The sequence below is a fragment of the Cydia amplana genome, chromosome 2, assembly GCF_948474715.1.
Source record: "Cydia amplana chromosome 2, ilCydAmpl1.1, whole genome shotgun sequence".
Lineage (NCBI taxonomy): Eukaryota > Metazoa > Arthropoda > Insecta > Lepidoptera > Tortricidae > Cydia > Cydia amplana.
The window spans coordinates 16,481,464-16,495,165 of record NC_086070.1 but is presented as its reverse complement, the minus strand read 5'-3'; the positions used below and the strand labels follow the sequence as shown (position 1 = coordinate 16,495,165).

Genomic DNA, 13,702 nt, shown 5'->3' with positions numbered 1-13,702 from the left:
ATCTAAAATAACCTATAAAAGAACTATGCATTGAAAATCTTTGTATTCAAGTGCAAAGTAAACTAAATCTAACCCTGCTGGGAAGAAACTTGTGTAGTAACATTAAGTTCACAATGTTTTTGAACAAAACTAACATGAATGCTTTATGGCGCTGTGTTGCAAAACCTGTATTAATGAATGTTATAAGACGGGAAGTTTTAAAGAAATTCATAAGTACAACTATCTGTTCAAAATATATAGTGACAACTTCGTTAGTACCAACTCAGTTCAAATACTATTCGCCTTATAATACGATTCGACATAAATCAAAAAAAGTGTGTATATTGTTGTTGCCAATATTATTTTAGTTTTAAAATTTATTATTCTTATATGTTTGTTAGTCAGGTTACAGGTTACGGGCCTTTTGTTTGGGTTGCCTAAAAATAAATTGATTAAATATAAAGAAAACAAGATAATATAATAGTAACTTGACATTATCGTAATGTTATTTAATTGTAGCAAAGGGCCGAGGAGTCAGATGATGAAGGAGATACATTTGATGATGACCCATCTTTGTCAAGAGATTCAAAAGTAGTGAAATTCAACACCACATCATTACGGGCTGATTTGATACTAAAAACAGCATTAGGGGTCGCAAGAAAGTGAGTATGTAGCAATAATATTTGTTGTACCCTGTCATTTCGCAGTACTTAAACTTTTAATCTGTCCTCTCCCAAAGGCTCAAATCTGGATCAAAAAGGATGGGGCCATATGTACATTATTAACCTTTTGGACGCCAATGACCATATATACACACCGTAGGTCCAACGCCAGACGTATTAATCGGTCATAGACCACAGAGCAACATAGACCTAGGTGCATATGCATAAAGTTCAATTTCAGTTTTGACACTTTGGTGACGTGGCGTCTGAGTGACAGCTTTTGTGTTTGACTTGGCGTTGAAAAGGTCCACTTGACCATCCGACCCGCGAGACTGTTTTCCTCTCAACTGTCCGGGTTTTTTTTGCGTCGCCCGCCCCGCGCTGCGCATCCACAACTTTCTACAAAACCCTAACGTACACTGCCATCTATATTTTTTTAGAGCTAACTATTTAGTTAGGCTACGTTGTTGCATCAAGAGAATTAGTAAATAATGCCGAGATATTCCCTTAGATGGCTTTGAAATCAATTCTTTCTTCCACCCCTTTGGATAGTGTAGTGTATTGAAATATGAGGGTACTTCTGTGGGGTACCCCAACAAAACCAGTCTGGATATGTCAGGTACGCAATTACATGTGCTCTCCCGAATTTCGGCTATAATATCGCGATATAATAGTGGCGACGGGACAAATCGGTAGTATAAGCGTGTATTCGGCTGTGTTAGTGAGTTTTGTGAAGTTTTGAGTGCAAAGTGCAAGAAAATGGGTATTAAATTTGGTGAATTTGATATGGGTCAGGGGTGCTGGGAAAACTACATTACAAGGTTTGAATTCTGTTTAAGTGCAAATGATATTGTGGATGCAGATAAGAAAAAGGCGAATTTGTTGGCGGTATGTGGCTCTCAACTATTTGATTTAATAGTTTCTTTGGCATCTCCAACTACTATAGCGAACATAACCTATAAACAAATTTTGGAACTTTTGAAGGCTCATTTCCACCCCACACCTAATGAGATTGTAGAATCTTTTAAATTTCACTCAAGAAATCAAGAAGAGGGGGAGAAAGTCAGAGATTATGTGGCAAATTTAAGGAAAATGAGTATTCATTGCAATTTCACAGACTTGGAGCGAACTTTACGTGATCGGCTTGTATGTGGTATTAGGAGCAAAGAGGTTCAAAGGAAACTGTTACAATGTGAGAAGCTGACATTTACTCAAGCAGCTGAGATAGCATTTTCACATGAGAGTGCCACATTTGATTCTAGTATTATTGTAGTGCCAGGACCATCAAAACCAGATGTGGAGGTCGATGAACCTATGGAAGTAAACAAGATCACTAACAAAAAGGTTGACAAACAGAATAAACCATGCTACAGGTGTGGTAGGCAGCATAGGGGGGAGTGCAGATTCCGTTGGAGTAAGTGTAATGCATGTGGCAGAACGGGACACATTGAGGCAGTGTGTCTTACCAAAAATAAACAGGATGGTGGGCATAAATCAAATTGTAATGGGTTGTATGCCAATGTGAACAATGTGAGAGAAAATAAAGTTGACCCTTATATGGTAAAGGTATCAATTGATGATTCTATTATTGACATGGAAGTTGACACGGGATGTGCATTTACTCTAATTTCTGAAGTGACAGCCAGACTCATTTGGAAAGGAAAATTACCTATGTTAGAGAAGGATGATGTTGCATTAATTACATGGACAGAAAACCAATTAAGGATATTAGGAAAAACTGAAGTGCGAGCATCTTTTAAAGGGTTACAAAATGACCTCATGATCTATATAGCTAGAGGTAATGGACCCAGCCTCTTAGGGAGAAATTGGTTCCAGCCATTTGGAATACGGGTTCAAGGAGTAATGCATATGAAAATAAACGGTGAGGAAATTAAAGGGCTCCTACAGAAATATAGTGATGTTTTCCAGGAAGGTTTGGGAAAGTATAAAGGCCCATTAGTGAAAATTACACCGAGGGAAGGAGCGGTACCTAAATTTTTGAAAAGTAGACCCATTCCTTTTGCTTTGAGGGAGAGAGTAATAAAGGAAATAGACAGACTAGTAGAGGAAGGAGTTTTGGAGCCAATTGCACACTCTGAGTGGGCTACCCCTATAGTACCAGTTCTGAAACCGAATGGCAATGTAAGGCTTTGTGGTGACTATAGGTCTACAGTAAATATGGTGACCGACACTGATACATACCCTCTGCCTACTTTAGATGAGGCTTTCACAGCGATACAAGGTGGCACAATTTTCAGCAAAATTGATTTAGAAAGGGCATACACTCAAGTTAGTGTGGACGAGGCAACAGCACAGCTGTTAACAATAAACACACCAAAAGGCCTTTACAAAATGAAACGTTTAGCTTTTGGAGTCAAGGCGTGCCCAGGCATCTTTCAAAGACTAATGTCTTCCTTGCTTACAGGAATAAGAGGGATAGCTGTATTACTGGATGATATTGTTGTAAGTGGCACAGACGTCGCTGAGCATAACTCCAGGTTAGAAATGGTCTTAAAGAAATTACAAGAGGCTGGCCTAAGGGTAAACAAGGAAAAGTGTAATTTTGCAGTAAGAAGTGTGAAATTTTTAGGATTTCTCATTGATGAATGTGGTATACATCCTTGTGAGGATAAAATACATGCAATTGAGAGTACACCGGCCCCAAGTAATGTAAAAGAGCTCCAGGCATTCTTAGGATTGCTTAATTTTTATGATCGGTTTTTACCACACAAAGCTAATATCGCTGAACCGTTGTATAAGTTGTTAAATAAAGATGTGAAATGGCAGTGGTCTATGCAACATCAGAAGGCATTTGAGAAGTTACGCAAGATGTTGTCGGGTACTGACACTCTAGTCCATTACGATGTGAATAAAGAGATAATTATGTCATGTGATGCGTCACAATTTGGCCTGGGCGCTGTTTTGGAACACGTCATGGAAGATGGATCTGTCAGACCAGTAATGTTTGCTTCAAGGACCATGAACGTTCATGAGAGGAATTATGGTCAGATAGATAAAGAGGCAGCAGCTATAGTGTTTGGTCTTAAGAAATTCCACCAGTTTATTAGTGGCCGGAAGATTACGATCAGAACCGATCATAAACCATTGTTGGGATTGTTTGAACCGAAAAAGCCCATTCCTAATGTTATATCTCCACGAATGCTCCGCTGGGCTTTATTATTAAACTCCTATGATTACTCCATACAATATGTGGAAGGTAAAAAACTAGGAAACGCTGATGCGTTAAGCAGATGGCCGTCCCGTGACCAATCGTCTGAAGAGGAATACTTAGGAGTCCTCCTCATAGAAGAAACTCCATCAGACCTGGAACTGTCAGCCAGTGAAGTGGCGAAACTGACAACTAAAGATAATACACTAAGCAAGGTATTATACTGGATTCGAAACGGGTGGCCTAGCAAAGTGGATGTGGAATATAAGGTGTACTGGCAGAAACGCAACGAAATTTCAGAATATAAAAATTGCATTCTGTGGGGTAATCGGGTGATTATACCGGACAAAATGAGGCCGTATATCCTACAGGAATTACACGCAAATCATGACGGGATAGTGATAACAAAAGCCATAGCACGAAGTTATTTTTGGTGGCCAGCTATAGACAAGGAAATTGAAAGTTTGGTAAAAAAGTGCGAAACTTGTGCTGAAAACAGAAATATGCCGTCACAAGTGAGCCATAAGTGGATAAGGCCGGAGAAGGCATGGTCACGGTTACATATTGATTATGCAGGGCCGTTTCAAGGCAAAACATTTCTCATCCTAATTGATGCTTATTCAAAATGGCCTGAAGTAAAGATTGTTCCTGATATGAGCTCAGGGACACTAATAAATGTTTTAAGGGACATATTTGCAGAACAAGGGTTACCAGACACCTTGGTCAGTGATAATGGCAGAAGTTTCATTTCAGATCAGTTTAAAGAATTCCTATCAACAAATGGAATAAGACAAGTCTTGACACCACCTTACCATCCGGCGTCGAATGGACAGGCCGAGAGGACTGTTCAAACGGTTAAGAATAAATTAAAGAAACAGTCCACACTTCCATGGAACATAAAATTACCTACAATATTGTATGGGTTGCGTACTACACCCAATAGTACTAGTGACAAGTCACCGGCGGAACTTTTAAATTGTAGGCGTTTCAGGACAAAGTTTGACCACCTTAATCCCCTCATATTTAAGAACCAAGAGGAAACGCAAATATGTGACGAGAATGAAAACACTGTAGTACGTTCAGTTCAAATGGGACAGACTGTGTATTTCCGGAATTACAGTTCAGGACCACGCTGGTTGAAAGGAGTCATAGAGAAGAAACAAGGCATTTGTAGGTATATAATACGATGGAACGGGAAGCTGATGAAAAGACATATTAATCAGATACAAGGTCATGGGGGAGAGGCGAGTGATAGCCGCCAGCATACATCAGAAGATACTGGTCGTGAAGTTATACATGACACGGAGGCAAGTAAACCATGTGAAGATAGTGATGAGGATGAAGATATTAATGTCAAACTAAATGCTACTCCACCGGCCTCACAGTGGGCTGATATCATAGGGATTTCTGGGCCTCAGGATTATACGTTTAATCAGAGCCAAGAACGCATACCGCCAACCAACAAACGAGTGAGATCACCTTCATCACCACAAAACATGGAAGCCAAGAGATTAGCCATAGATTCCTATGAGAGTCTGTCAGAATCTGATTATGAACAGACTGAAGATTCAAACCAAGACTCGTAGACGACGTTAAGTAGTTAGTTTTAGTATAAATATGATAGAGCGTAAGGACCTTGTAACAGACAATTGAATAGTGTTAGTGAACTACCAATAAACAGTGAAACTTAGTGTTAGTGAATTATCAGTGATTAGTGAAACTTAGTTTTAGTGAACTATCTCGAGGGGAAGGCATGTAGTGTATTGAAATATGAGGGTACTTCTGTGGGGTACCCCAACAAAACCAGTCTGGATATGTCAGGTACGCAATTACATGTGCTCTCCCGAATTTCGGCTATAATATCGCGATATAATAGATAGTAAGGTTTGACGGACGGTTAAGAGCATATTTTTTTCGGATACTATGCTATCGTCGGACGGTCAAGTGGCTATAGCAACTTTCATTTAAGTCAGGTCTGGGACAGGACAGGTTAAGGGACACTTCATTGACTTCATATTAGCTTCGAATGAAGGAAACAAAACTTTTAATCTTAAAAAAATAATGTTTTCTTTTCAGTAAAATAGAGCAATTATTCTATGAAAGCAAAATTAGAGTCAATGGAAAAAAGATAGTAAAGAAAAGTGTTTCTGTAAGTATTTGAAACTAAATCATTTATTATTTATTATATCTTGTAGAAGATACAACAAAAGTATTAAGACTAATTATTTCCTATTTTTTTAGGTAAAAATAGGAGATGAAATTGATATCATAAAGGCTGTAAGCCCTAAGAATCCTGATCATTTATTCATTTCCCGTATTGAAGTGATGAATTTAGCTGCCAAAGAAGAAACCATTGCGGTCACAGCACGCAGATTTAAAACATTGCTCATTGAGAATTATGAACTTGATCCATACAAAGGCTCTGCAAATGAAGAATAGATTATATAGGTAAAATAAAATATTTATACTTGTTACTTTAACTAAACTAGGTTACTAGTCTCTGGAAATAAATTATGTTGCTAATGATCAGTTTCTATTTATTGAGCTGGAGCTATATATGTAGCTTGTTGTATGATAGCAATTAGCATGCAAAGATGCAAGAAGTTTATGGAATTTATTTTGTAATTTTTTTAATGCAATAATAAAATTGTCAGCCTTAGTACATTTCCACATACACATTACGATTATGATTATTATAAATAGGTTTCGGCTAAATAGTGGTTTTTCAATACATAATTATTCATATTCCTATCTCTTTCATAATACGTAAATGGTGTTGTTTTAAACTCTGTTAACTTCGGGTATGGCTAAGTACATTTTAGGAAACTGAAAGGCTTTCAGTGAAGGGCATAGTTATATTTTTTTTATATTTTTGGTAAAAAGTAATTAATAGCGTTGTTGTAACATGGACATAATAAACTGAAATAAGAGACCATACACTAAAGAAAAAGTGACCAAGTCCACTGGTGGCCGAGGTGGGAATCGAATCTGAATCAATCAATATTTCAAAATATAATTTGATTTGTTCCCTAGTTGGATTGGATGGATATTATATTTAAATCTACCAAACGATTGAAAACTATTACATATCAATGACAGTCCATAGTAGTACCTACTTGTGTTTAGTAGCAAGTTAGCAAATGTGTATCTAGCTCATACTAAACACTAATCAACGTCTAAATAGGATATTAGGCCCTAAGCTAAGTGTACACGCTCGTAGAGGCCTTATCAGATACAAAAAATAATTGATTATCTCCAAAATGGAGTTAATTAGATATTAGAATACCGGTTTATTTGAAAAAAAAAAATACTTAATTTAAGCTCAGGAATGTACCCTTGAAATTAACGGACTTAAAAAAAAACACTGTAGATTTTTTCTTTATCATTATCAGACAAAGAGATCATAACTCAGAGAGCTGTGACTGACTGTCAATATTTTGTAACTTTATTGCTATGTACGTATATTAACGACTGGCGACTACACTTAAACCTTCCTCAAGAATCACTCTATTGATAGGTGAAAACCGCATAAAAATCAGTTCAGTAGTTTTTGAGTTTATCGCGAACACATACACAGAAACAGACAGACGCGGCGGGGGACTTTGTTTTATAAAGTGTAGTGATTAACAATGTCTCGCTCGCACACTAGAGCGGCGCGCGGATCCGCATCCAATGTGTAGACGTAGACCGTCACAATATTATAATTTTGGGCAACCATTTCATAGAGTGATCCTATCGAAATGTTTCATCAAACAAAGGGGTTTGCTTTGCCAGTCCGGTTTTGATTTGGAGCGAAAGAAAAGTCTGTAATTTATGATTTATCTTTTGCTTCGCTCATTTTACCGTCATCAATTCATACTCCAGTCGGATAAACAAGAAATTGGTGACACGAACTTGATGACACGAACCGAGTCTGGGACCGAAACGCGCTTAATTTTGCGCATTTATCGTAATTTCTTCATTTCATTGTAATATTATATGACATTATCAATTATCATATTATCAGTATTATTATAATAATAATATATAAATACTGAAATACTCTAGTCTCAACACGGTCAATGTCACGCCGGAATTGTTGGAGGTCATTTACAAATTAATCTTCAGGTGGCTCTCGATTCTTGAAATGAAATACATATGTATTAACAATTAAATAACGCCCTCTACAGTTTGAGCACGCTCCCTATACCTAGGTTAGTGTTTAGTGTAAGGCCTGAGTGGACGCTCGAGTTGGGCGTGCGGCGTGCATGTTAAACAAATGCAAACGTATAGAAGCGGCCTTAGTGCACGCTGCTCAAATCACTTGTGAGCCCGACGCCACGCTGCACGCCCCGCCGAACGCTCCGCTTCGAGAGTCCACTCAGAGTACTCAGACCTTACACTTACACTTAGTGTAAAGTGTAAGGCCTGAGTAGACGCTCGAAGCGGAGCGTGCGACGGGGCGTGCAGCGTGGCGTCGGGGTCAGGAGTAATTTGAGCAGCGTGCACTAAGGCCGCTCCTATACGTTTGCATTTGTTTGACATGCACGCCGCACGCCCCGCCCCGCTGCACACCCAACTCGAGCGTCCACTCAGGCCTTACACTTAAGGTTTGTCAATTTGTTGACTAAGCTCCTATACTAACAGCTCGTTTTTTTTAACGCCGAACGCTAGCGTTATCTAATGCTAAGGATACGCCTGGATTAAAATTGTAATCTTAATGTACATCAGTATCAAATATTTTATTGTTTATTTATTGTTTATTTATTTATTGATTAACTTACATTTACAGTTAAACCAGACATGTAAGTTATTAAACATAACAAATTATTTAATTACTTAGTACTATTATGTTGTACAATTACGAATGGAGTCATGACTTATAAAATATAGGTTTGAGAGTCTAACGAGATGGCAAAAAATAACATTTTGTAGGCAACTAGCATCGCTACCTAGCTTATAATATTATCACTGGTCCCAGGAAAGGTTCTCATAGTTTGGCTCAATCTCCCGAATCTTCGCCAACAGTGTTTCGGCTAAATTCGCATTAGGATTTGCGTCTGTAAAAAAGGAGAATACATTTTTTAGTCCATTGACTTGAATGTTCCAGAATTGTGTCCCTGAAAACGTAATCTAGTGGCTATCTTTGATGGTGATTTTCCATGTCAGGTATCATCTGGTAACTAAGGCACTTTTTAACATGGAAAGCCACAATTATTTGACTTCACTACTTTACGGTTGTTTACACGGTACGGAACTTGCTATTAGAGTTGAGAACATATTTTTGGACCTATCTCTGTGGTCAGTTTCACGAAAGCTTAAGACAGCAAAAAGTATTAAAAGTAAAGTTGAGATTTCCACGCTGCCGCGCTTAGCATAAGAGCAGTAACGCATTTTGAAATGTTATTCAATTGTACCTTGTACTTGTACGATATGTGCTACAATTGAAAGAGATTTCAAAATGAGTTACTGCTCTTATGCTTAGCGCTGCAGCACGTGTATCAGAAATTATAAGCTTTCGGAACGGGCTCCCTTGTGTAGGTATACAGGGTGTGCCTATCGTGATGTTTACCGTCATAGTACACCAGGTGGCACTTGTCCCGCAGCTCTGGGCTATTGCGGACGATGCTCGGTAGCGTGGCGCAGAACGACGCTGCGATTTCTTCCTCGTCCGCCTTCGCCATCGCTGCAAGACAGATACCAGACGGTTATTAAAGTGGTAACACACTATCGCACCGCATCGCGACCTTGGTGCGTCGCACCTATAAGTGAGAGCGAGAAACAGATATTTCTTTCTCGCTCTCACTTATGGGTGCGACGCACCAAGGTCGCGGTGCGGTGCGATAGTGTTACCACGTTTAGGGCAAACACATAGAACCTTTATCGCATGGTTACAGTTGCATTGCAACATGCATAGTGCCTAAAGGGAGTAGGTAAGGGCCTATCGCAAAAAACGAAATTTCCTTATCCGTCTCTATCGCTCGAAAATGCAAGAAAATAGATAGGTAGACTTAGAGAAGCTGATAACGAAATGGGCTGTACGGGAACCATCATTTTATTAAAAGCTTGAAGTTTCAATGTCAAGTTTAATTCGAATTCAGGCTGCAAGATAAGAACCTAAGAGAACCTAAGAGTCTATTCGCCGAGCAAACTGCGCCAAATTAGCAAGCGACAGAGTGTGGAGGCGTTCGATTTCTGTGAAAATTGACTTTTATAGTGGCATTACTACACATTGTCGCTGCAAAGGCGCCGTAGAATCAGCTTGGATCCTATAAGACGCTTCGATTTACGACGCCTGCTGACGAAAACAATCCCGGCGCCTCGTTTCTGGACCACGTCTTGTCATTTACGCGACTTCTGTAGGTTTGGGCATAATTACTGTCCTATTACAATGCTTTGTTATTTTTTCTAAATAGGTATAACGCATTTTTATTACATGTATGCATGTATTTTTAAAATTCCTGTTTTAGTACCTAAAAGAAATAATATAATATATTTAAACTGCTCTGCTTGTGCAGTACGTGCACGAAATTCAGCGTTTAAAAATAAAGAATTTATTCAAAGATAGCAAGATAAACAATTGCATGACTTTCCGAATGTGATTACCTACTGCATTTGTTGTTAGCACGGCAGAATAAAAAGAGGCATGACGAAGCTTAGTTCACTATGTGTGCACTTACGCGTGTAAACGGCTCGCTTCTGCAGCACCATCCACAGCGTGTTGATGGGAGTGGCGCAGACCACGTGCACCGGCCGCGGGTCGGTCGGGTACCGCCGGATCTTGTACACCGTGTTGCGGTACACGCGGTTACACACGCCCGCCACGTCGCGACTTATATCAGGGAGGCTCTGCAAACAATAATATAGCTGGTCAAGCAAATCTTATCAGTAAAAAGCGCGAAATTCAAATTTTCTATGGGACGATATCCCTTCTCGCCTACATTTTTCAAATTTGCCGCCTTTTTCTACTGACAAGATCTGCTGGACCATCTATAACATGAACATTAACAGCACACAATATATATGATAGGAGATGCCACTTAACATAACATCACTGCTCGGTGCACGTACACACTTTTGCTTCTTCAGCTCGGCCATAGAGTCCGTACTCAGACTGTATCTTCTAACTTTGTAGGAATCGCTTTTCTGCATGAGGCAAAGTGAAACAAGATTCTGGCAAAAAATATTTTTAATAAATAACACACTTACTAACTATTGCTGACTGTATTTGATGACCCCAAAGAATCGGACTCGTCGAAACAAATCACATGAGTCCAATCTCAAGGGGTCTACAGGTAGACACCGAAGAGTTCCATATTCATTATGCCATATCATTATTGTATTGATTGTCATGATGTTACATGCAAAGTTTCAAATCGATACGGCTCATAATAGAAGTAGGTTAAAATCGACTTGCAAGATACATTGTTAGCTAGCTTGGTACTTAGTTACAGGCGAAGTTCATTATAAATGTGCTAAAAATAAACTGTTATGGGTGATGGTCGGCCGTGTGACTCACAGCTAGCATTGTACCAACGAGAAGATTCCGAAGTTGCGAAATTTCTATAGAAAAGGTTCTCAGAAATTTAAATTTAGCAATCAAAACACAAAGACCTTAATATATACAGGCTTTAATAGATATTTCCTGTGCCTGTCTAATTGATATGTGATACTGATATATAATATGCTTAATAAAACTTATGAAAAAATCCCTCAAGCTTCTTTCTGAATGGAAAATTGCTTCAAATTCTTATGTAAAATTTCCGAGTATGTTTCTGCATTTTAGAGAATGTTCTGCAACTTGCTACTCACAGTGCATTGCTCCAAGCGCGGCAGGCGTTCATCGTTCTTGTTGAAGGTTTCGAGGCTGCGCGGACAGTGCAGGGAGCGCGGGAACACCACAAACAGCCGCCGCACTGGGAACACCGCGCGCCGGGACATCGCAGCAGCCCTTATAGCTTCCACCAAACCCTCGTAGCTGATGACAAAACTATACTAAGATATTTTCTCAATAAGACGTGCTACAGCTTTAATTCCCATGTAGAAGCATGGGTCATTGCACAAATAAGTAAGGAGTAACATGGAATCACCCAATTGCCAACAAGAAGCAATTTTTTTAACTGATGATCACTTGGTAAAACTTTAATGTTTAAATCAAAAAACATTGTGAATAGATCCATTGTTCCCATTGCAATAGGCATTTGATTCAACTTTAATAAATGGGCAAAGAACAAACAATGCATCAACCGCGCATGCAAAGCGGCAATAAGAGCTCACCCACTCGCCACCAGGAGGAATCACTTGGAACAGGTAGCCTTCTGCGAAGCTGCATGCCAGTGCCTCACCATATGTTATTGTTGCCGGTTGGCACTTCTGGAACATATTCATTATGTTTACAAATTATAAGATTATCTAGATACTGGATAGATTTACATAAGATTTATGAGATTAAGATAGCTAACAGAAAGATAAATCATTTACAGGCCTCCATTTAATTGATGTTTATCCACATATCTTACCAATTGTAAATATCTGACTAGAGCATAAGCAACCCATAACATCAGAAACTCTTCTCTTAGTAATGAGTGGCCACAGGACATGGCGAGTGGTGTAGTCAACAGCAGCACATACAAGGAGAGTTTGTACTTGTCCTTTAGCTTGAACACAGGCAGCTTCTTATGCTTTACTGCACTACAAATGGCAATACAGGCTAGTTCAAAGCCCTGGCTTGCTAGTAGTTTGGCTATTATGGAAGCTGCAAATTATAATGTTTATGAATATTTCAGGATATCAATTAATTAGGTATTCATAAAAATAAATTACGAGATATTAAATGAAATGAAAATCTTTTATATTCAGGCAACTATTAGTCCATAGATAAATACCTTATATCTATAGCATACATATTAAAACACTCACCTATTATTTGTAAATATTTCTGAGCTAGATGAGAATCCATATTGCCGGAGTCTAAAACATATACCAAGTTAGAATAGCACATGTCTGCAATGCCATCCAATACTAAATAAAGTATAGTAATTCTAGGAACTAGACACTGAGTACCTGGAAATTTTGTATGATAAAGTTTGGTCTCAATATGCAGTCAGGAAAGTGTTATAATTTGGTATCAAAAAACGGCTCATTTACTATAATAATAATAAAACTTACGATATCCTAGAATGAAGCAGCCAAGACATAAAATCTGGCCGCCTAAAATACGTTCCAGTTCCATCCCCTTCATCATTTATCATGCAATTCAGTCTCATTTCATGAATGCTATAAATAGTTATGCTCGCCGATGTTTTATTTATAAAATTATTAACAACGCGTAACTGGATGGCATGGCTTCCAAACCAAAAATGATTCGTATAAAATATTTTTTTTTTGTTTACATCTAAATTGACACATGATTGTTGACACTGACAAGTCCAACCTAGGGTTGTCATCAAAGTTGTGGTGCTTACCGTTTCATTTACCGGTTGTACATGCTACTGGTAGGTGGAGTCCAGACGAGACAATTTTTCGCCAATCTGATGAAATTGTCCGATCGAATCAAGCCGTGCGGCTGCGGACGCAAACGCCAATTTGATTCCCCGATCAAATCAGCAGATGCGAACACAAAATGCCAATTTTCGAAGTTTATAATCTATGGAATGCAAATTGGTGATTAAATTGTGTGCGTGTGGACGCTAGATGAGATTGGCGCCAATTATCTTCCTAATCAAATCGGTTGATTTGCCCAGCTCGTCTGGATACGGCTTATATATATTATACTACTCTTTGATACGGCTATACATAATAATTCATTCTTTTGCACATGGCGCATAAAACCCGCGCAAAGCCCCCTCTACACTCGTGCGGGAAGCCGCGAACGCGAGTCAAGATAGCAGCTCTGCGAAATCGACTCCACTGG

At 38.8% G+C, this 13,702-nt stretch overlaps 2 protein-coding genes across 2 annotated transcripts; one reads left to right on the top strand and one right to left on the bottom strand.

The window, feature by feature from the left end:
• Nucleotides 1–27: 27 nt before the first annotated feature.
• On the top strand, nt 28–6,257 carry LOC134662171 (mitochondrial transcription rescue factor 1). The gene is made up of 4 exons (XM_063518439.1): nt 28–314; nt 499–641; nt 5,887–5,959; nt 6,052–6,257. The coding sequence occupies exons 1-4, from the start codon at nt 114–116 to the stop codon at nt 6,247–6,249; spliced, it is 615 nt and encodes a 204-aa protein (XP_063374509.1). The 5' UTR covers nt 28–113; the 3' UTR covers nt 6,250–6,257.
• A 2,461-nt stretch (nt 6,258–8,718) lies between these two features.
• LOC134662170 (stimulator of interferon genes protein-like) lies at nt 8,719–13,121 on the bottom strand. The gene is made up of 8 exons (XM_063518438.1): nt 12,958–13,121; nt 12,709–12,759; nt 12,309–12,544; nt 12,071–12,162; nt 11,602–11,767; nt 10,470–10,638; nt 9,362–9,475; nt 8,719–8,849 (listed from the first exon to the last, which is right to left on the bottom strand). Exons 1-8 carry the CDS (start codon nt 13,031–13,033, stop codon nt 8,758–8,760), a joined length of 996 nt encoding a protein of 331 aa, XP_063374508.1. The 5' UTR covers nt 13,034–13,121; the 3' UTR covers nt 8,719–8,757.
• Nucleotides 13,122–13,702: the final 581 nt, after the last annotated feature.